The sequence below is a fragment of the Anolis carolinensis genome, chromosome 1 (genome assembly GCF_035594765.1).
Source record: "Anolis carolinensis isolate JA03-04 chromosome 1, rAnoCar3.1.pri, whole genome shotgun sequence".
NCBI classification, from domain to species: Eukaryota; Metazoa; Chordata; class Lepidosauria; order Squamata; family Dactyloidae; genus Anolis; species Anolis carolinensis.
The window spans coordinates 194,101,013-194,126,133 of NC_085841.1; the positions used below are offsets into that span (position 1 = coordinate 194,101,013).

Sequence of the window (25,121 nt, forward strand, 5' to 3'; positions counted from 1 at the left end):
ACTCTCCACAGATATATATTTACCTTCCTTGCCTAGATGTGGGCGAAACATCAGGAGAGAATACTTCTGGAACATGGCCACACAGCCCGAAAGACATACAACAACCCCAAAGAGAAATTTATTTCTCTTGTCGTTGCTATCGTGTTTCCCCGAAAATAAGACAATGTCTTATATTAATTTTTGCTCCCAAAGATAAGCTAGGTCTTATTTTCAGGGGATGTCTTATTTTTCCATGAAGAAGAATTCACATTTATTGTTGAACAAAAAAATGAACATTTATTATATACTGTACAGTAGTTGTCATCACAAACCAGCATAATCAGACAAACTGTGAATCCTATCAAGATTTCTTGTTACTACCATTATTTCCATGTACAACAATCTATGGTATGTACATTTACCAATCTTGCATGCTCGAGTGTTCTGTTTGGCGGGCATGCTTCCAAACAAAAACTTTGCTAGGTCTTACTTTCGGGGGAGGCCTTATATTTCGCAATTCAGAAAAACCTCTACTAGGTCTTACTTTCTGGGGATGTCTTATTTTCGGGGAAACAGGGTATTGCTGTTGCTGTTCTTGTTGCTGTTGTTCACCTCCTCCTTCCTCTTCCTCCTCTTCTTCTTCTTCTTCTTCTTCTTCTTCTTCTTCTTCTTCCTCCTCCTCCTCCTCCTCTTCTTCTTCTTCTTCTTCTTCTTCTTCCTCCTCTTCCCCCTCTTCTTCTTCCTCCTCCTCCTCCTCCTCCTCCTCCTCTTCTTCTTCTTCTTCTTCTTCTTCTTCTTCTTCTTCTTCTTCTTCTTCTTCTTCTTCTTCTTCTTCTTCTTCTTGTGTTCCTTCAAGGCATTTTTGACTTGCAATGACCCCAATGTGAACCTATTACAGGGTTGTCTTGGCAAGATTTGTTCAGGAGTTCACCTTTGCCTTTGATGTTAAATACCAACTCGGAAGACCTGCTATTACAAAAAGAATGAAATGGTGGCTAAAACAACATATTACGGCATAGAAATGAACTGAATGTTTTGGCAGAATCTGAGAGAAGCAGAAGCAAGAAGAGGGAAGTACCATCTTCATATTGATTCCCATTTATGACTCATCTCCTGGGACTGGTATTCTACTGCCTTCCTGTTCTTCTTCGAAGGGGAAATGAATCCTCTGCTAAATTAAGAGGCTGCCAGCCATCTATGAAGAAATGCCCATATCAGAGATTAGCGTATTTTTCTTACTTTGCAGGAAAAACAAAACCTCTCTGATGCTTATCTCAGCTCCTGCAGTGGCCAGGGCCATTTTTAAATGGATATCTTGTTCTCTCTTTCTTTGTGTGTGTGTGCACCACAAAAGATGCATAATAGTGATTGGATGCTATTGACTGTTAAAATACATGCAATCTTTAAAATATGCTTTCTTAGTAACAGACAAACAAACAACCCAGCCAAGTCTCTGTTTTCAAGATTTTCCCCAATGGCTTTGTTCTAGGATACGGTAATGAGTAATATCTGATAAAACGATGAGTGCTGGAATTAATTCCATACAGACAATGACATAATATGTCCTGAAAATTATAGCAATCTTATGTTGATTACAAAGAGAAAAAATTATGTTATATTCAATAAAAGTGGATATTGTAATGTGAAAAAATTATAACCCAAAATCAAAAGCAGAATTATAATAGATTGGACTGCCTGTGAATAATATTAATATTTATCTTTGTACTATAATTTGGGGAAGAAGTGAGGTATCCTTTCTTTGTAACAGTCTTGGTTTAATGTTATATGCAAATGTAGAAGATAAATGTATCTAACTTCAAACGTCAGAATTGTAAACCATTGTTCAAACCATGACCCCATGTTCACTCTTTATTGTATTACCAACAGTGCAATACTGTATTTTCATCCATAAAATCTTGTTAAATGGACATAGTGTGATATGATCTTGTTTATGCTCGGAGTTATAATACTATCGGGTATATGCCAAGTTAAACTATGGAGCAGAGATGTCAGAGGAGGTCTGGCCCAAGAGGAGCAGCAGCAAATAGCATGCCTTCCTTTATTAATATTCAGCATGCAAAACTGCTCAAGTTGTGTTATTATATAAAGCCAAAAATCCCATCACTCCTCCCCCCATCCCCACACTGTAAAAATTACATTTAAAAAATAAAACAAAGAATTACCTGCCCTTTCCTGGCAATCAAAATCATTCCAGATTTTGTCGTGTCAGTTTCACCCTCCATCTGGAATCTGCTGCTGTGCATTATTTAGCTTAATTCCAACTTCCTTGCAACTTTTAAAATGTACTAGTAAAGGTAAAAGTTTTCCCTTGACATTAAGTCTAGTTGTGTCCAACTCTGGGGGTTGATCATGTGGCTGGCATGATTGTATGGAGCACCGTTACCTTTCCACCAGAACAGTACCTATTGATTTACTCACATTTGCATGTTTTCAAACTGCTAGGTTGGCAGAAGCTGGGGCTAACAGCAGGAGCTCATCCCACTTCCCCGATTCAAACTGCCAGCCTTTCGGTCAGTAATTTCAGCAGCTCAGTGGTTTAACCTGCTGCACCACCTGCGTAAAATGTACTGCAGTAGTCTTGCTTATTCAACATTAATCTGCTGGAAGAACTTTGGAAAAACAAAAATGTTGGATAAGGAAGGATAAAGGAAAAGCCTATTAAACATCAAATTATGTTGTGATTTTACAAATTAAGCATCAAAACATCATGTTTTACAACAAATTGATAGAAAAAGCAATTCAATATATAGTAACATTATGTAGTAATTATTGTATTTACTAATTTAGCACCAAAACATCGCAATGTATTGAAAACACTGACTACAACAACATTGACTACTGAAAATTGACTACAAATAAAGAAAGAATTGCAAAAAATGAACTTACAGTAACAACATTGTTGGAAGTTAAATCCATAAAAAGTTCAGTCCTGTGAAGACTTTAAAAAATCTGTGATCCTTGCCTGCCTAGAGAAATAGCTGTGGATCCAAGTGGGAGGCAGACTGCATTGGATAATACAGAATGTTGAATGGGCAAAGGTTGGATAAGCGAGACTCTAGAATATATATCCTTAAATGTGCACTGCAGGATGCATTGGTGGTGTATGTTTTGCACATACAGTAGAGTCTCACTTATCCAACATAAACAGGCCGGCAGAATGTTGGATATGTGAATATGTTGGATAATAAGGAGAGATTAAGGAGAAGCCTATTAAACATCAAATTAGGTTATGATTTTACAAATTAAGCACCAAAACATCATGTTATACAACAAATTTGACAGAAAAAGTAGTTCAATACACAGTAATGCTACATAGTAATTACTGTATTTATGAATTTAGCACCAAAAAATCACGATATATTGAAAACATTGACTACAAAAATGCGTTGGATAATCCAGAACGTTGAATAAGCGAATGTTGGATAACTGAGACTCTACTGTAGTTTTATGAAATCTTTCACCTTCCCTGCTAAAGAGTGTTTTAGCCTTAATAAATTCCAGTTCCCAGAATCCCATAGCATTGGGCCATGATAGTTAAAGTGGTATCAAACAGCATTAATTTTACAATTTAGTGACAGGCATTTAGTGACAGTGGAAGTCATTGTGGTGGTGGTGATGGTGGTGATGATGATGATAGATGAGAATGAGAAAGATGAGATGGGAAAGGGGGAAATAAACATTATCTCAACCCAAAATAAATCTCAAAAAAGTGACAAAGTGGCATAGCATGCAGAAACAAAGCTTTGAGCAAATAAAAGAGTACAACTGCGTGGAACAAGGAAAGATTGCTGTCTTTTTCTGGCAGATTTCCTGTGCCTTTAGCCACTGTCTGACAAACAAAAATCCAACGGCTGAACTTTTTCCTAATTCAGGAGCTGCAGTGCTGGGAATAATGTCAGTTTTTTGGATTTCTGCTTGCCAATGCAGCTGTTAAAGGGACTGGAGCCCTGGCAAAGAAAAGGTGGAAATTCAAGGCACATTTCCTGGGAGAATATCCAACAGTACTCAGGGCCCCTCTCTCTTGAGCAAGCATGCATCAGAGAGAATGGAAAGCCAGTAATTTATGAACTTGTCTAAAACTGTTTTCACAAACACTTTCTTTTTCACCACCACCAACATCTACAACAATCAGAAATAATTAGGAACAAAAAGAAAAATGAAGCAACAACATTGACATACTGACAATGATACAATGGCCAGTATCCAATCGCACCATTCCAGTGTTGCAATCACCATTGTGCTACGAGGAAAGGGAGGAATTCTAACACTTTTTACTTGCAAAGCTTTAAGGCAGTGTTTTTGTCATAGAACTTTATTATATGGAGGTGGCAAATGTGCATAGAAACAGGACAGTCACCTGTCATGTTATTCCAAGTCCAACCCATTTCCTCATGGGAAACCCATCCCCTGCTACTGACTGCAAAATTCACCAATAGTCCCAGATTGCACCACAGTGTCACAATTTACCTATTGTAATTATCACTAGCAGCTACTTTGCCGACATGCCCTCACAGAAGTGACATCGGCAGGATTGTTCTCCTCTCCAATTCTTCCCTCATAGTAAAAGAAGGCTTTTATTTAATTGTTCGTAACATTTTTCTAGAACTGTGACGTTTTCTTGGAAGACTTTTTAAAGACGACACCTGATTAATGGAACTGTGGGAGTTCCACTAAACCAGAACTGCAGCCACAAGACCTTGGATTACAGTACAAACGTATTGCAGCTGTGCAAAACATAGAGACATGCAATACTGAGTAAGATGCCACTATCACTGATCACACTAATAGTGTGGGATAGTGACATCATGCAATAAAGTCCTTAGTTGTTAGGTCATATTCAAGTTGGTTGTGGTTGTCTAGGTAAGAAGCAGGTGAGAAGTAGGCCTGACTGACCTTTGTCTGCTTAATCTATACTGCTCTGCCTTCTGACTTAGGGCCTATCTATTCTAACAAAAAAATGTAGTCATGTTCTATCCTGACACATAACAATAGTGATGACTCGCATCCCAACCAGTCCTTTCACCCCACATTTTGACCAAGCTCACATTGTTTCAGTTGAACTTCATGTGAAAATCTATATATATAAAAGGGTAATGAAATTTCAGCCTAGGACAAAACAACAAAACTACACATCCCAGAAACACTAAACTTGGCAGCACAACCCCTCATCCATGCCTCTACGTTCATACAACAAAAAGAAAAGAAAAATAAAGTCCTAATTAGAGGGAGATTAATAATTGTTTTTATCCAATTGCTGCCAGTTAGAAGGCTAAGCTCTGCCCACTTGGTCTCCTAGCAACCCATTCAGCCCAGGGGACAGGCAGAGTTAGGCCTCACTTAGGCCTCTTCCACACTGCCTATAAAATACAGATTATCTGATTTGAATTGGATTATATGGCAGTGTAGACTCAAGGCCCTTCCACACAGCTATATAACCCATTTATAATGGACTTAATGTAAGGTAAAACCTTTACTCTTTACCTTAAATAGCACCAGTTCCTCAATACTTTATTTCCCATACCACCATACTTTGCCACAGCAACGCGTGGCCGGGCACAGCTAGTATAGTGTAAATCAGAACTAACATCACTATTTCTTTTTATACACTAATGCAGTAATCCACTAATCATCAAATGTGTGAATGATTAACCCAGAAATTTAGAGGCCTGATTGTGTGTGTGTATGTGTATGTATAACAAACATATGGATATAGATATAGATATGGGTTGGAATTCTCCTGGAAAGATTGGTATGCTAGATTCAGGGCAGAATCTGTAAAGCATGCCAAAAGTTAATATAGAATTGCTTGTTGAATCAATTTAATTCTGTCCCTTCGCTTTTGTTGTGGCTATTCACCAGAGCAACTATACTACTATTACTCCTGTTTACAAACAAAATAAGGCATAGTACAACCCTCTGGTCCCAAGTTATACATCACTTCTGGTGCCAGGAACAAGACTTTGAACATGGTTTGGTACCAATTAGACAGTGCATAGTCGTATGCAGTGGTAGAAGGCACAAGACTATGCTCCAGTTGTCCATGTGTACCATCTCAGGCAGCAAAATTATCTTGAGTAGACATAGTCCTGAGTTTTGAAGGTGCCCTCTAATTTGCTATACATGATGGCCAGTGACATAGGGCTACTCTACAATGGCCAATTATAATGGGACCAGTCCAGAGCAGAAACCTGCCCAAAGTGCAGGGTTGCTCTGAAGTTTCAGGAAAACTCCAGAGCATTCTCTAACAACACGGGGATTAAATAGGTTCATCCCAATGTACCTTGTGCTAAGGACCCTAAGTCACTAAAGATCGTGTGCACTTCCAGAAGTAAATTCTAGTCCACTTCAGAGCTATGGGCTCATGTAAACAATCCCCAGTCAGCTGACTCCAAGCACCAATTCTAGCTGACCACCAAGTCCAACAAAAGCACAGATTATCAACTATTATCTGCTGTTTGCCAAAATGCTTTCTGCCTTTTTGTCCAGTAGATAGCTGCCCATGTCTTGAAGAACTTCCCTGAGTTGAGACAGCAGTGATATAATGGCTTAGCAACTCGCTGTTGGACTCAAATATTTGGTTGCTGCAGAAAAAAATTAGAATATGATTTCTTGGCAGGAAAATAACACTGCAGAAACTTACTAAGAGAATAGCAGTGAGGTCAAGGAAGAACACGAGTCCTCTCCATGCATAAAGGAAATTTTCAGTATATACTTGGGTTGTGATGTTTTCAATTGTTCTTCTTCTCTTTTTTCCCCTATTCATTGTAGCTTGGTAACTGTGTAAACTTGGAACTGTATCACACTGCTTCAATGAACCACTTAGATTCTGAAGTGTCTGCAGAAATATTACTTTCTGTGCAAAAGACTATGTTCCCCATGAAAAAAAATGCTGTTTTCTGCAGAAAACAGTCACATAGCTATTTCATATACGAGGGCTATCCATAAAGTAGGTTACGTTTTGGATTTTAAAAATGACAAAGTATAGGAGAAATAATTTATCATATGCAGCGGAAAGACACATCCCAATACTATAATCTCACGTAATCCCCATTGAAATCTAGGCACGTTTCATAGATAAATGAGTTTGAAAAGGTCTGCCCCAGTAAATTTACTGCCTCTCTCCTCCGTTTCCAACAATGGGGGCGTGGCTGGCAGTGCAGCATTTTGGCTACGCTGCAGGAAGGGAGAAGGGGGAAGGGCTGAGGACACAAGAGGGGAATTTACTGGAGCAGTACTTTTCAAACTCATTTATCTATATGAGACGTACCTAGATTTCAATGGGATTACATGAGATTGTATTATTGGGATGTGTCTTTCAGCTGCATATGGTAAATCCAAAACGTAACCTACTTTGTGGATAGCCCTCGTATAATAAATCCTAAATGCTGAAGATACTAATTAGCCCAGGATTCTTTTCACCAGGGTTTCTTAACCCTCAAAAATACATCTTTGATCATTTTGAAAATATGTTCAAATATTTGTTCCCTACTTACATATTCCAGTGTGCGAACGCACTGGTAGAGTGTTCTAAATATAAATACAGTATTTCTTCAGCACACACTAATCTCAGTACCACCAAAAAAAGAAGCTTTATTTATATATCCAAAAAAGCACCTGTGATTCTAAGATTCACCATATTTTTTAAAATGTTTACAGCAAGAAATGCAGTATACTAGGAATCCCAGCATTCCATAGATAAAGCCTAGCAGTTGAAGCACTTTTCGTGTCAGGAGCGACTTCAGAAACTACAATCTGCAAGGATGTTGCCCAGGGGGCACCTGTAGGAGACTTTTCCCATGTTCCCGCATGGGAAGCTGGAGCTAACAGATGGGAGATCATCCTGCTCCCCGGATTTGAACTACTGACCTTTCAGTCAGCAGTCCTGCTAGCACAAGGGTTTAACCTATTGCATCACCTGTCAATGTGCTATGATGCCATATTGTAAAATTACAAAAGCCATTCAGATATGAAATACCACACAAGAAACTGCCAGTGAGAGAGGGGCATTGTAGAAGTAGTAGACTCCTCCCTCTACAGACAAAAAGAAGCATACACCATCATTATGGGTATATTATGGACCTCATCATACTGGCCACCAGAATTGCCATGCATCGTGGTGAATCTAGCAATGCCCAGTGGGAGGCAGGAGAAACTGTTGCCCTCTGCCCCATATTGCCTATCTTCCTCCCTACCTCACTCCATGGAGGAAGCATCCGCTGCCTGACTTCTACCCATTGAACTCTATGTAACATGAGAAGCCTCTTCTGTTGCCGCCATGACGGCATATACCAGTTCACCTTTCCTTTGGCAACAAAGCCCTGCCAGAAATAGCTGTACATCAGGGAATGGGAGCCAACAGGCTCCATCACAAAAGTGAAGGTGAACCAGCATATCGGATGCCAACCAAATATTTTCTTGGTACTGGATTTTGACAGCATGTTAATCCCAAGTACATATTGGATCAATGAAAACTGGTAAGTCAGCATTTCTGTGAGTTATTTATTTATTTATTTACAGCATTTATATTCCGCCCTTCTCACCCCGAAGGGGACTCAGGGCAGATCACATTACACATATAGGCAAACATTCAATGCCTTTTAACATAGAACAAAGACAAGACAAACATAGGCTCCGAGCGGGCCTCGAACTCATGACCTCCTGGTCAGTGTGATTCATTGCAGTGATTCATTGCAGCTGCTCTCCAGCCTGCGCCACAGCCCATGATTCAATGGACCTATTCAATTTGGAATTTAGCCTTTGCATTAGGATCTGCGTCAGAATGTGAATCATGTGACCTTCCAGTGTTTCTCACCATTTCCTAGGCCGGGGCACATGATTCCCGCCCCTGATCTACATTATAATTGGGGACAGGAAGTCTATGCATCCTTATTTGTATGGAGCTAGTTCTATTGAATTCATTATGGCACACTTCTGAATAAAAATGCAAAGGAACAGGTTGTAAATTTCACAGTAACTATACAGAAAAATACAGTACCTATTGTGAACTAGAGATGGGACAGAAGCAACTAAAGTAGTTAGATTTATATTTATTGGAAAAATTACTAAATTCGCTCTCCTGAAACCTGTACTCAACCAAGATTTATCCCTGTCCCATCTGGGTTAGTCCTTGGTTGAGCATATGAGGTATTTTGAAACCACAGTTACTATTTCTTGCTCACAACTTTATGGAACAGGCTTGGAAAGGATCTATATGATCTTGCAAAATGCTTTGATTGTGGATCTTTACATCATCTACTGGCCCTCTGGAGTGCAGCAATGGACACAATATTTGTGGTTAGTTGCCAGTTTCAATTTACAGCAACCCTATGAATGAGAGACCTCCAAGACATAATCATAATAATACTTTATTTATAACCCGCCCTATCTCCCCTATCTCGGGGAGATCCTACTATTAACAACCCTGTAAAGACCTCGTATGTAAAGTGCTTTGGCTTCCTTGTTCCAGTCAATTCACCTGTAATTGGGGCTTTGTGCTTCCACTTTAGTGAGCATTATAGTCTTTTCTAATGAGTCATCTCATCGTATGTCTGAGTACAATAGCCTCAGTTTAGCATTTTGGGCTTCTCGGGAGAAGTCAGGTTTGATTTCTGCTTGGATGAGCATAAAGAGGGAGGAATGAGTTACTATGGAGTTTTGTCAATTATACATACACCATCAAATATATCAAATGATACCAATAAGGTTGGTAATTCACAAAAGAAGAGGAAAACCTATAGCATAGTGTTAGGAAGAGTACTGTGGCGAATGTTTTGTAGAGGTTGTCTCTTTTTTTCTGTTTATGTAGAATATAGCAAGGGATTGCACAATTTCAAAAGATTATTTTTTAAAAGAGAGATATAGAAACAGATATATAGTAGCATGGGATAAGGGATGTGTATGTGCCAGTGATATCTATTATTATTAGTCTGGTGGTTTCAATTTGTTTTAATTAGTGTTTTGACCTGGCATGTTAAACATGTAAAGAGGATTAATCTGTATTTGATATGAGTAATTTCCTATGCATTTTTGGAAATTTCTAAATTGTACTCTACATTGGCTTGCATCCCAGCCCTGGGAGACAGATGGGATAATAAAATAAATAAATAAATAAATATGCAGCCACAATATTCAGCGCAAGCTCTAAGTGACAGATATATGTTGTCACATTTTTCCATCAATAAAATATTATCTAACAGTATTGTTGTCAAATCACTTCTTTTGAAATATGGACAGCTAAAAAGATAAATAAATTGGTTCTAGAACAAATAAGACCTGAACTCTCCATAGAAGCCAAATTGATTAAAATGAGGCTGTTGAACATTGGATGTATCATGAGAAGACATGACTCACTAGGGAAAAAAATTGCTTGCTAAGGTAGAGACAGCAAAAGAGGAAGTCTGATTTACGGATAGATAGACTCAATCAGGGAAGCAACATCCCTGATTCTGCAAGACCGGACGAAGGATGTTGATGATAGTAGGGTAGACTGGAGGTGTCTCATCCATAGGGTCACCTTGTGTTCAAGTCAACTTGAAAGCAGTTAACAAAAACAAATAGTAGTCCTATGTTAATCCTTAAAGGGAGGGGGGGCAGACTCTAGTTTGAAGAAAAAAAAAGAACTGGAGGTTCCTTGTGAAGGTTCTTTTCTACCAGAATAAACCACAACTAGTATTATAGTTTTGATCAAACTGCTTAGAACAGGGGTTCTCAAACCTTTCCAGCCACAGAGCCCATTTTGAAGCAAAGGTTTCTTGTGGAGCCCCAGTAAATGTCTATATATTATATTAATCTATATATATAAAAGAGTGATGGCATCGCGGCAATTCACAAAACAACAAAAGTACAGGCCCCCCAACCTCAAAATCTGACAACACAACCCATCATCCACGCCTCAAGGTTGATACAACAAAAAGAAAAGAAAAATAAAGTCCTAATTAGAGGGAGAGCAATAATTTTTTATCCAATTGCTGCCAGTTTAGAGGGCTAATCTCTGCCCACTTGGTTGCCTAGCAACCAAGGGACAGCCAGGTTTCAGTTAGGGGACAGGCAGATTTAGGCCTCACTTAGACGTCTTCCACAGATTATCTAATTTGCACTGGATTATATGGCACTGTAGACTCAAGGCCCTTCAACACAGCTATATAACCCATTTATAATCTTATATTATCTGCTTTGCACTGGATTATCTTGACTCCACACTGCCATATAATCCACTTCAGTGGGCATTTTATACAGCTGTGAAGAAGGGGCCTCATATAATCCAGTTCTAAGCAGATAATTTAAGATTATCAATATACAGTAGAGTCTCACTTATCCAACGTAAACAGGCCGGCAGGATAAGTGAATATGTTGGATAATAAGAAGGGATTCAGGAAAAGCCAATTAAACATCAAATTAGGTAATCGTTATACCAATTAAGCACCAAAACATCATATTATACAACAAATTTGACAGAAAAAGTAGTTCCATGCGCAGTAATGCTATGTAGTATTTACAGTAGAGTCTCACTTATCCAACACTCGCTTATCCAACGTTCTGGATTATCCAACGCATTTTTGTAGTCAATGCTTTCAATATATCGTGATATTTTGGTGCTAAATTCATAAATACAGTAATTACTATATAGCATTACTGTGTACTGAACTACTTTTTCTGCCAAATTTGTTGTCTAACATGATGTTTTGGTGCTTAATTTGTAAAATCATAACTTAATTTGATGTTTAATAGGGTTATCCTTAATTCCTCATTATCCAACATATTCGCTTATCCAACGTTCTGCCGGCCCGTTTATGTTGGATAAGTGAGACTCTACTGTACTGTATTTACAAATTTACCACTAAAATATCACAATGAATTTAAAACACTGACTACAAAAACATTGATTATGAAAAGGCAGACTGCGTTGGATAATCCAGAACATTGTATAAGCGAATGGTGGATAAGTGAGATTCTTCTTTAATATGAAATAATTACTGGGATAGAATAATGCAGAACAATATAATCTCTAAAACCAGGACAGTAAATAAACAGGGGAATTCCACACAGGAAACAATCGGGGCCAGCTAACACCTCCCAACAAAGTATTCCCATCATCAAAGTCTGGCAAATCCTGTTTTCTCAGGGCCACAGACAGTAGAAGCACATAAAATATCACAAACAACACCACTCTGAAAACAAGGGAATTCCAGACAGGAAACAATCAGGGCCAGCTAACACCTCCCAACAAAGTATTCCCATCATCAAAGTCTGGAAAATCCTCTGTTTTCTCAGGGCCACAGACAGTAGAAGCACATACAATATCGCAAACAACACCACTCTGAAAACAAGGGAATTCCAGACAGGAAACAATCAGGGCCAGCTAACACCTCCCAACAAAAAATTCACTCAGGGAGGAAACAGCCAGGCTTTAAAGCTGCAAGGCCATTACACCCTAATCATTTTTCCTAATTGCAGCATTCATACTTGCCTCCAACAAACAAAACAAAACCAATCAGAAATATTGTATATTCACAACCTTTAGGAAATAATATCCCCTGATGGCGCAGCGTGTTAAAGCGCTGAGCTGCTGAACTTCTGGACCGAAAGGCCACAGGTTTGAATTGGGGGAGCGGAGAGAGCCCCCACTGTTAGCCCCAGCTTCTGCCAACCCAGAAGTTCGAAAACATGCAAATGTGAGTGCATCAATAGGTACTGCTCCGGCAGGAAGGTAACCGCGTTCCATGCAGTCATGCCAATGGTCACATGATCTTGGAGGAGTCTACGGACAACGCTGGCTCTTCAGCTTAGAAATGGAGATGAGCACCAACCTCCAGAGTAAGACACGCCTGGACAATGTCTGGGGAAAACCTTTACCCTTGACCTTAACTACCACCAATTCCTCAATACTTTATTTCCCATACCACCATACTTCGCCACAGCAACGCGTGGCCGGGCACAGCTAGTGTGTGTGTGTGTGTATATATATATATATATATATATATATATATACATACTTTTTGACACATTGGATTTTTTAATTTGACAGTGGCAGATGGATGGAGAGTATTTGTGTGAACTAACTTAAAAAACATGAATTAAAAAACATGAGAACACAGAATGCTTGACCACTCCAACAACTATCATATCAGACTACACAGAGAAGCCATTGAAATTCACAAGCATGTGGACAACTTCAACAGAAAGGAGGAAACCATGAAAATGAACAAAATCTGGCTAAGGTAAAGGTTTCTCCTGACTTTAAGTCCAGTCATGTCTGACTCTGGGGGTTGGTGCTCATCTCCATTTCTAAGCCGAAGAGCCGGCATTGTCCGTAGACACCTCCAGGGTCATGTGGCCAGAATGACTGCATGGAGCGCTGTTACCTTCCCGCCGGAGTGGTACCTATTGATCTACTCACATTTGCATGTTTTCGAACTGCTAGGTTGGCAGGAGCTGGGGCTAACAGTGGGCGCTCATTCTGCTCCCAGGATTTGAACCAGGGACCTTTCAGTCTGCAAGTTCAGCAGCTCAGCACTTTAATGCTCAGCCACCAGGGCTCCTGGCTACCAGTATTAAAAAAACTCAAAAATCAGAACAGTAAATAAGAAGCAACACTCTGAAAACAGAGGAGTTCCAGACATGGGAACCAGGGGCAGCTAATGACTTTGAACAAAGGATGCCCCCAGGCAGGAAGAAGCCAGGAGATGAAGCTATTCAATGCTAATTAAGGTGATTAACTACAACATTTACACTGGCCTCCAACTGACAAAGAGTTCTTCTCTCACCCTGGACTTTCCACAGATATATATAAACATTCCTTGCTTAGTTTTCTCAATACCTCACAACCTCTGAGCATGCCTGCCATAGATGTGGGCGAAACGTCAGGAGAGAATACTTCTAGAACATGGCCATACAGCCCAGAAAACATGAACAACCCCAATAATAAATTCCTATGAACACTGCACATATCTTATTTGTAGTGCTAAAAATGAAAGAACAATACAATATTTAAAATTAAGATCAATTTTATCCAACATAAATGTGCCAGTATTTCAATGGCAAGTGTGGACTTGCTTTTGGCTGGTGAGATAGTCAACTTGGATTGTTGTTGTATGCCTTCAAGTCATTTCAGAATTAGGGCAACCCTAAATATAAATTTTAGGGCAGGGTCTGGGTAAATGACCTCAGAGGGCCTTGCATCTGGCCCACTGGCCTTAGTTTGGGACCCCTGCCCTATTCTGGCACTGGGGCCAGAATACCATATCTCCCTACATGTATCTGCCCATGTTTTAAGATAGTGGGGACATGAGAGAGGGTATTTTCTGTGGCTGCTCTCAGACAATGGAGCTCCCGACCAAAGGAGAGTATGCTGGCTACTCTCCTACTTTCCTTCGACAAGGAGGCAAAGATCTTTTTTTACTAAGACAGGCTTCAGAGTATGATGTGTTTCCTTTTGAAGGATCAGGAGAAGGGTTGCTGTGTTTTCTTATCTAGTCTGCCCTGAGTGCTTTTAAACCATTTTCAAAGTAATGCTGCTTTTTAAAATGTTTTTAATACAATTTTTGAGCTGCATTTTGTCTGAATCTTTGTTGTGAACTATCTTGGTTCCCATATTGGGGCAAAGTGAGATAGGAATCAAATCAAATAAAAATTACATTGAAAAGAAACATGACAATAAAGTCAATCCCTTTTTTAACCATTGAAGAACAAAATTATATGTGGAAATATGCACCTAAATTTTTCCCATCCCTGTATCCTCTAGGGTTGTTGGACCACTACTCCCACCATCCCCAGGCAACAGGCTTCTGAGCATAATGCTAGCTGCAGAGTCATAATCCAACACATCTGGAGGACCCAGGGCCGGGGAATGCTGATTGAAAACACATCTTCAGTGTCAGCAGGGCTTTAGTTGCTTGTTTCCATTACAAAGAATGTCTGTTTGCACTAATATATAATCTTAAATGGAAGCATGCTTAGAGTTGAAATGTTGACAGCAAAGAACAGGAATTAATTGTTGGAGGTAAAGGCCATGGCTATTAAGATAGCAACATTTCTCTTTCTCCCTGAGTGCTGGAAAATAAGCTGCTGACCCGAGATGTTAAAAGATGCGTTTAAACCAATTTGAAAGCTGTAGAAGAAGCTGTCACATTCTCACCTCCCAGATCACCAATAACCCTGCATGGGACTTTGCTATATAGAATTGCAACTGAGTTACAGGAACGGCAGGGCTTCGGTGAGGAAACTGTGATTAGTAAATAGCTGCTGTGAGCATCACAGTTCACAGTTATGGCTGTCCTTTGCTCTCCTTGTGAGACTGTTGGAAGAAGCAGAAGAGCTGAACATTAGCTCTGGATGCATAGAAATGAGAGCTGGCAAAGAACTCCCTTGGATTTTACTATCTCAACAAAAGCAGGCTTTTTCACACTGCCCAAGAATGAGTTGAAATGCACCTCAAGAATTTGCAAATTTCACAGGCTTCTGGGGCTTTTTTGAGAAATGAAGTGTGATTAAATTATACATTCATTTTTAATGTATTTATTTATTTATTCAAATAGACATACATTTATGGGTGTTTGTTTCATACAGTGCAATACTTTCCAGCTATTTGTCTTCCATAATCATTTCTCAGATAATATATTTTCTTTAAGGGGTCACAGTTGTCTATTTAAATAGTACAGTAGAGTCTCACTTATCCAACATAAATGGGGTGGCAGAACGTTGGATAAGCGAATATGTTGGATAATAAAGAGAGATTGAGAAAAAGCCTATTAAACATCAAAATAGGTTATGATTTTACAAATTAAGCACCAAAACATCATGTTATACAACAAATTTGTCAGAAAAAGTAGTTCATTACACATTAATGCTATGTAGTAATTGTATTTACGAATTTAGCACCAAAATATCACAATGCATTGAAAACATTGACTACAAAAATGCGTTGGATAATCCAGAATGTTGGATAAGTGAGTGTTGGATAAGTGAGACTCTACTGTACATATAAAGGTATCAAAGGTGATAACCGAAACCCCGGCCTTTAAATTAATTTAAAAACGCAGCGGGGAGTTCCGCAGGTTACTCCCCAAAGGAACGGAGCGGGACCGCAGCAGACTATTATTAAAAGATCTTTTTTTTTCTTCATTTTCCCCTTCCCTGAACTATGTAACAAATCCCCCCAATAAAAGTAGCATTTATTTTTAACAAGAACACTCTCTATCTGGTTATTTTGTATCTTTCTCTGACTCCTTCCTTTGCATGCAATTTCTCTCTCTCTCTCGTCCCTTTAACTCTGGCTGAGGTTTCTCCGCCATAGATTAATATGGCGGACGATACAAATTGGCTCATATCTCTATCAAAATTACCCCTAGAACGCTCCTCTTTTAGTCCTAACCCTTTCTAAGGCTCCTGACTCGAAGACAACCAGCGGAACCGGAATCGGTCCAGTTTTCGGCACCTCAACAGCTGACTGTCAAACGGGACCGACGGCTCCTTTCAAGCCAAACTGCTGCCTTATCCCGGACTTTCCTCTCCCCGCGGCCCGCGGAATGGTTTTAAGAGATCCCTAGCCCCTTTCTGTGAACTGGGGATGGGGGGATCGCTCTCTCGCTGGGGAAACATAGTTCTCCAAGAACCCTTACCCTCTCTACAGCTGCCAGGGGGTGCCCGGACGGGTGCCCTCCACGTTTCATTCATACTTTCATAGTTTTATGAAGGAGAAGAACACTCTTCCCCAGACCTATCCCTGGACTTATGAAATCTTATACTTCCAAAGACTACAACCCACATGTGCCCCTTCCCCATGCCATCTCTATGAATTCCTTATGAACTCTTTTTCCTCATGTATTTGTGAATTTTCATATTCTATGTACTTGGACACTCATGACTCACTGTTGTATGAACTTCTAATCGTTGGGCTAACTTCATGAACTGTGAAATCATGCTGCCAGAACTCCACTTCTATATTGGGTTCCCCAGATGTTGTATCAAATGTTTTCTATCATTCATGATTCCCCTTTATGCAATGTCACCCACCTTTATGGATTCTCCTTTATTTCCTTGAAATCTATCTATCTGCCTATATGTATTTGTACTCTTTGGGATCCCCGGAAAATATGTATTCTTCCCAGCAGGGTTTATGTTCCAACTTTATTTTATTTTTCATTCTATCCCATATAATTGTCAAATCATGAAATCAAATGGGAAATATTATGACCCCAACGTGAACCTTAGCCCTATGACCCAGACCTCCCTTCCCAAGAACAAAAGGATAATCTGCCACAGTTTAATCCAATCTCATTCCGATCGCATGGACAATATAGGGCTTGAGTCACCAAATTCCTAAAGGTGACTCGCCCCCAAGGCAAACATTGTCATATCCCAGGCCAGGACGCCTCAGGAAGGCACCCCTGTGGAGCCCGTCAATGACGGCTCATCACCACCCTCCTCTACTTCCCCCTGACATATCTAAAAATCTGTGAACGTGACAGGACCCCGGACACCCTCCTTGATGGGTGCCATTAATTCCTTTAGAAATTGGCTGGGCCAGAATTAATCTGATATTTCCTGTCCTGTCACCTCATTGTTTCAATAGCTCCCGCCTCCTCCTCTCTGATTGGCCCGAGCGGGGACAAAAAGCGGCTCCCCATTGGGCCAGCAGAGCAAGGCGGGAAACGAAAGCCCGCCTCATTCAACCTCCCAGCCTATCCGCGATCAGATGGGCGGGGGAGCAGGGCGGGAAATTCAAAGGGCTGTCAGACCGAAACATTGTATAAATATGGCTTTATTTGAAACATATGTTACGCTAGTAGATTGAATGATCGCTATTAGCGTCCTTTTCAGCTGAATTGCTCAATAAAGACTCCTTGGCGGATTTTCCTTCAACTTTGGCGAACCTTCTTCATTTCAGGCTTCAGGTTGTATTGCGGCTTATATTCTCCTTTTGGCTTCGCCAAGGTCCGTTCCCTCTGGACCGGGTCGGGTCTCTCCTTAAGGGCCCGATCCCCTAAAACGCGGTCGACAACAAAGGTTCCAAATTAATATCAATTACCTCCTTATCTACAGTCTTATAGGTTCCCCTATGTACTTTTTTATATTAATTTAAAATAGGAATGAATAAAATGGAAAGATACAAGGAATGTCTTTCAACTCAAAACAAAAATGATGAAAATGAGGTGGTATTTGGTAAAATGTAATAAAATTAAAACTGAATGATTTTCATATCCCTAAAACAGGTATATGCAATACATCTGTATCTACATGGGATACGTTCCTGAACTTACTGCAGAAACTGGATAGTAAAGGACCCTTTTGATATTAATGACTTACTGTCACCCTGGAAAACCTAGATAATTTCTAGAAATTTTCTAGATCATCAGCACAACTCTATGGAGATTCTGGTGGAAGTCTATCATAATATTGCCTTGAGAACCTAGATAATTTCTGTAGGGGACATACTTTGTCTGATGCAGGTAGGTGAAACCTTGGATACCAATTCCACAAGTATTTTTATTTGTTTGTTTGTTTATTATGTTTATTTATATCCCACCTTTTCTCCCCATACAGAAACTCAAAGTGGCTCACTGTTGTGACTCAGTTTGGATCTAGGATTGAATCTGATGAGGAAAGAGGAATTCGGGTTCAGAATCGGCCTGAAAGGCCTGTCGTTTTGAAAGATGAGGAACAGAAGGTGCAAGTTCAGTTTCCCATAGGGAGGGCTGGAGTTGATGGCCCTGAACCCACTGAAGCCAGCCAGGTGCACACTGACATGGGAACGGAAGAAGGGAGGATGGAAGATTCCCAGCTTAATAATGAGCCTCAGCGAAATAACGAGCAAACTGATCTTGATGGGATGGGCTCCTTAGATAGAGCTGAGCATTTGGAATTGAGGGTACGGCATAGTGTAAGGATTGCAAACAGATGGGGGGAGGTGCGAGGGCAGAGACATGCTTTCATGTTTGGCAGAGAGTGTTAAAAGGGGTGCTTTCGGGAAAAGCTGTTGTCAAAGCAACTTTCTCGCTACCGGAGAGGCAAGCTCCAGTTTCCCTGCTGTGCTTTGGATTATATTGCAGCTCATGTATCCATTTTTCTTGGATTTTGTCATGTTTCCTTTGGATGTTGTTTATTGCTCTGGACTTATCTCTCAAGACTATATTTGTAACTGGCTTTTGATGCTTTACTTTTGCTTTTTGAAGAAATTTTTTACCATCTTTCTTTAATAAACTACAAAGACACAAACCAGCTGTGGAGTTTGTGTGCTAGAGCAAGGTGACACAAAGCTGAAGTGCAACACTCACAACTAAAAACATTTCAATATAACTTAAAATATATAAATATATGAATATTTAAACAGTATTAAACAACAATCCAAGTTAAAATAATAAAAGCATATAAAATCACATCATAAAATTACAGCAGCCCAGGGAATAGGGATCCAGCCTGTGCCGAATGCGGTTACATTTCCCCTGAAGACACAGTTTCTCAGTTTGGGGATGGTAAAAACATCAAAACATCCAGGCGTCCCCTGGGCAACGTCCTTGCAGACGGCCAATTCTCTCACTCCAGAAGCAACTCTGGTTGCTCCTGACACGAAGAAAGAAAAAAAAAGTTTGGGGATCCTTCTAGACTCTGCGTTGAACATGGAGGCCCAGGTGTCTGCGATGGCTGGGAGGTCCTTTGCATTGTTAAAACTTGTCCACCAACTGTGCCCATTCCTTGAGAAGCCAGATCTGGCCATGGTGGTACATGCCTTAGTTACATCCTGACTGGATTACTGTAATGCACTCTACATGGGGCCGCCTCCAAAGAGTACTCGGAAACTTCATCTTGTCAAAGAGCTGCAGCCAGGTTACTCACTGGGGTTGCCTGTAGGAAGTGGACAATGTCCTTGTTGCAGCAACTCCACTGGCTTCCAGTCTATTTCCAGGCACAATTCAAAGTTTGCCATCTCAGTGACGTAAAGGAATGGGCGTTCCTCACCACTTTGCTTTCACTACATTTTATTCCTAATTGTAATCTAGGCTTGTAATTGTGTTCTTTCTAGCTTTTAAACACAACTCTGGTCTAATGGAGGAATACACGCCTACCTGTATTTTATAATGTGTTTTATGAATACGGATGTAAGTTAATAATAATTTTTAACTGATTTATATTGCACTGTATAATTTTTATATATGCGTTTTATTGTAAGCCGCCCTGAGTCCCCTGTTGGGTGAGAAGGGCGGGATATAAATATTGTAATAAATACATAATAAATAATAATGGAGGAAAGCAATGCCTTGCAAGAGGGGATTGTGGCAAAGGGGTTTAAAATTACACTGGTATAGTGAATGGAAGGAAGGCATGGGAAAGACTTATCATGGCAAAGAGGTTTAAAATTCCCCCACTTTCCCACCAAAATGGGATGAGGTCCATAGTAATCTTGGCTTTTGGAAATTGAAGTTTTCCCTGGTTTAAAAAAAGTAATACGAAGAGGGTGGAGGAAAGGATTCCCCGTGAGATGGTTCCCAACATGGGCAATAACAGGCAACAACCTGAAGAGAGAACATGTGTGATGGGAAGACAGAACTTGAAACGGGGTGATTGGGGATCAATTCCCTTTGCTAGGCAAATGCCAATGCTTCTCAAGGTCCATGTGATGAGGTCCTAAGATATGGAGTAACAGATTCAAATGACAGTAAAAGAGATTCCAATTATCATTACGGAGAACTTCCTATCAGTAAGAGCTGTTTAACAGTATACTACGCTGCCTGGGAATGCCGTGGAGTATGCTTCACTGGAGGTTTCATAACAGAGGCTGGATGGCTATCTGTCAAGTGTGCTTTTATTGTGTATTTCTGAGTGGTAGTGGAGTGAACTTGATGGCCCTTGTAGTCTCTTCCAATTCTGTGATTCTGTGTTTCTAGGTCTTCAAAGAACAGCAATAGCTTGCAATTTGCTTCTGAGCTCAATTCAAGGTGATGATTTGACCTACAAAGCCCTAACCAAAGTGTGTGCCTTTGTGGCTGAGAAGCAGAGTAAAACTTCTCTAAACAAATAAATAAAATATAATCAGCTTGAGGTCAATATATCTAAAAGATTTCTTTCCCCCTGCCCCACTTTGTAACCTTGTCCAAAATTACAAATTTTCTACACCGGTACTGTTATACATCACAATATCTCATGAGGTTAAGTATATACGTAGGTTGGTATGTGCATGTGCCAAGGTTTTCTCCAGAGTCCTGACTATGGGATTCTCTTCCAAGGGACGTTAGACTGGCTCCATCTGTGTTGAGCTTCTGGTAATCATCTAAAATGGCATTCCTCTACATGGTCTCTCACATTTGAAACCATTCTGTTCTAAGTTTTCCAGTTCTATTTTATTTTAATTTGTTTTTAACACTTCTTAGAAGGTACTTTGTTTTTGAGGTTTTATCTCTGTAATAATATATTATTAAATATATTTGCCTATTGTACATCATTCAGTGGCCCTAGTGAACTAGGAGGTCATATAAAAATAAATAAGACAATTTGTACTTTACTTAAACACTGGATTTACATTTTTCTGTTCCTTTCTAAGTATACATTTTCCTACTTTCTGATGTTAACATTGTGGATAGGATCTGTATCAGTTTTTGACATCCAGCATTTGAATTCCACCACAATATCACAAAGGGTGCATCTCCATTGTAAAATGCAGTTTGACACCACTTTAATTGCCATGGTTCAATGCTGTGGGATCATGGGAGTGGCAGTTTTAGAAAATCTTTAGCTTTCTTTGTCAATTAATGCTGGTGCTTCACCAAAGTACAGTCCCCAATATTCCATAGAATTAAGCCAGCATTCTTAGACTGAAACCTTTGTTAGTAAACTATGTAAATGAGTTAGTCAAGTTTCTAGTTTTAGGATTTCCTCTGGATAGCAGACTGAAATTCAAATCTCATTCAAAATTCTCTCCATTTCGTGTCTGCACATATCAACCACCTCCTTTACAAAGCATTAGACTGGAGACTATTATAGTCACTAATGTTGCATTCACACACTGCAAACAATGCTGCAGCAGTATGGTTACCCACATATGAACCAACATGTTTGAAATATGTGTGTACAGACCAGCATATGGTTACTAACATGGAAAGATATACTTCCCTGAAGAAAGTTATCATGTAAAGCAAAAACGGCCCTTTTAAAGAATCAGCTCCTTCATGCTTGTTACTCTTTATATCACCACATCCTGTCCAACAAAAAATGTTCAGTTTGATCCCAAGATCTCTACATGTTACCCCATCCTGTCTTCTCCATGTACAGTAGAGTCTCACTTATCCAATATAAACGGGCCGGCAGAATGTTGGATAAGCGAATATGTTGGATAATAAGGAGGGATTAAGGAAAAGCCTATTAAACATCAAATTAGGTTATGATTTTACAAATGAAGCACCAAAACATCATGTTAGACAACAAATTTGGCAGAAAAAGTAGTTCAATACGCAGTAATGCTATGTAGTAATTACTGTACTTATGAATTTAGCACCAAAATATCACGATATATTGAAAACATTGACTACAAAAATGCGTTGGATAATCCAGAACGTTGGATAAGCGAGTGTTGGATAAGTGAGACTCTACTGTACTTAATGGTCATGCAGGTAGGTCTGAACTGGGGCTAGGGGGTGATGTTTCCTTGAGTCTGTTCCTCTTATTTATTCATCACAAATAAATCAGCTGGAAAAATCTTGGTCTAAAAGAATCCATGAATTGACTCTGAAATAGATTGCTATATGTCAGAGGAGAGGAGAGGAGAGAGAAGCATTGTTTTGAATAGGAAGGAGACATTGGACATGTCACACCCACACAGTGAACCATTTAAATGCCTTTAAGGGTATCTCGCATGAGTAAACTTACAAAGATACATCACCAATCTGCCCCAGGAAACCTGGTTCACTAAAGAAACTATTTGTTTCTTCCAGAAGTCTTGACACTAGTCACCCAGCACATGGGGAGAAATCATATCATCATACCTCAGTGTCTAAGAGGCTCATTTCTTAAGAAAGTGGGCACTGGCACTAGTTCCATACTATACCTTGTGCAATGTACGTATATTGTGTTTTCAACATTTTTTAAAAAGCACAACAACACATTCCATTCTTCCCCATCTTATTGCCCATGCCAAATGGCTTAGTTATCAGCATCATTAAACAGTCTGCCAAAGCATTTTTTTTCCTTTCATCATATTCTATAAGAACAAGTGTTTTGGAAAGACAGGAGCCAATAAAGTGGAGATATGCTGTACTCACATCCCTTTCAGGCGTTGCCACATTTTCTCGGTGTGCCCTCTTATCGGATACTTCAGCAGAGCGCTGTCCATTCCTTCATTTCTCTCAGTACCTGTGGAGCCCATGGTGGCCACCGTCCCGCGTCAGTGACAGAATTGGTGTCAGATTCAGCAGCAACAGAGAGGGAAAGCCTTCTCCAGTCCAGCACAGATGTCAGACGATCCACACATGTTAGGTAGCAGCTGCTCTCGTCTCTCTCGAAACCTATCAGGATTACAGAAGGGCCGAGGGAAGCGTCTGCTTCGATTGCTTATTCACTTGGCTAGCCAAATCCGCACTCTCACTGTCCGTTCCCTGCTCCCTGCCGCCACACCGGCCCCTTAAGCACACAGCTCTCCTGACCTCAAAATCAAAGATTAATCCAGTGAAGCAGAAAATGTACCGCTCACTGCTCTGTTCTCCCCCCGCTCCTTCCTACACACTTTTCACCAGTTCAGTCGCTCGAGTTTAGTTGCTCTTAAAATGTCCAGGAATCTCTGGCCGATCATCTCGACTGGTCCAGGAGGCAGAGAAAGATGCCCATTCTCAGCACAAAATGCAATCAGGAAGCAGGTGGGATAAACCAATCCCAAGTCTGCATCCGCCCTGCGAAAGGAAGCATCTGCCTAAATACTGCTGCTTTCGTCTTTTTTTTTTAAGCGGATCTTGAATTGCTTCTTGAAGAACAAACAAAAAAACGCCTTGTGAGACGAATCAATTGTAAGCTGCTGGCACTGGTGAGTGCAGAGCACCCGCGTAAAAGGAAATTAGAGAGCTCTACAGGTTGCTATTGAAGGAGCGTGCTCTAATTGAGACTATTCACCTTCTCCTAGCAACTTCACACAGTGGGTGACTGCACATTAAGCCTGCTGAACATGCAGCAGCTGCAACACAGACTGACTCCTTTGGGACAGTGGCATGTGAGGCTCCAAAATCAGGAGGGATGTGTGTGTTGGGGTGTGTGTGAGAGAGAGAGATTCATGCTGAATTTGAGAGTTTGTCTGAAAAGATGGAGAGAATATTTATGGCAAATCAAAAGCTGATTGAATGCGAGCTAATTGTTCTGCCAGTTTAACAGGAGAGTGCCAATTTTGTGTCCCTAAGCCAACCTTGGTCTTTCCATGCATGGCCGGAGATGAAGTTGCTGGAAAGCTTATAGATCTTCTGTTTCCTGTTCAGTCATCCTCTTTGCTCCCAGCAAGAACTGATCATTGCTGGAGGAATGACATTTAGCCCTGAAACATGAACTTTTATGTTATATTCAACTTTACTATGGGATAAATGCAGTATTATTTCATCATAATGTTCATCCAGACTGAAGCTGTTGCAGCAATGTCAGTTTAGTTGGTACAGTAGAGTCTCACTTATTATTATTATTATTATTATTATTATTATTATTATTATTATTTATTTCCATCATTTATATGCCGCCCTTCTCACCCGAAGGGACTCAGGGCGGCTCACAATCTGGCAAATTCGATGCCGGTATACAGTAGAAAAATAAACATAGCAATTAAAACAATCCAATAAATACATTTAAAACAGTATAATAAAATACTTAATCCATTCGTCCACATAAACTTTGCACGTAAACCTTAGTCCGGACCGAGTTAAAGCCATAATAATTCATTCATTAAATGCTTATCCAACATTCTGGATTATCCAATGCATTTTTGTAGTCAATGTTTTCAATACATCATGATATTTTGGTGCTAAATTTGTAAATACAGTAATTACTACATAGCATTACTGCGTATTGAACTACTTTTTCTGTCAAATTTGTTGTATAACATGATGTTTTGGCGCTTAATTTGTAAAATCACAACCTAATTTGATGTTTAATAGGCTTTTCCTTAA

At 39.9% G+C, this 25,121-nt stretch overlaps 1 protein-coding gene across 2 annotated transcripts in view; it reads right to left on the reverse strand.

The window, feature by feature from the left end:
* Window positions 1-24,064, reverse strand: part of pde1a (phosphodiesterase 1A) — a 241,411-nt gene extending 217,347 nt beyond the window's left edge. The window contains exon 1 of one of the 2 annotated variants that reach the window (XM_062963250.1): window positions 23,247-24,064. In XM_062963250.1, the coding sequence (XP_062819320.1) occupies window positions 23,247-23,350 (104 nt within the window). In that variant the 5' untranslated portion in view covers window positions 23,351-24,064. The remainder of the gene's footprint in view (window positions 1-23,246) is intronic. The other variant, XM_008115488.3, reaches the window with a different exon arrangement.
* Window positions 24,065-25,121: the final 1,057 nt, after the last annotated feature.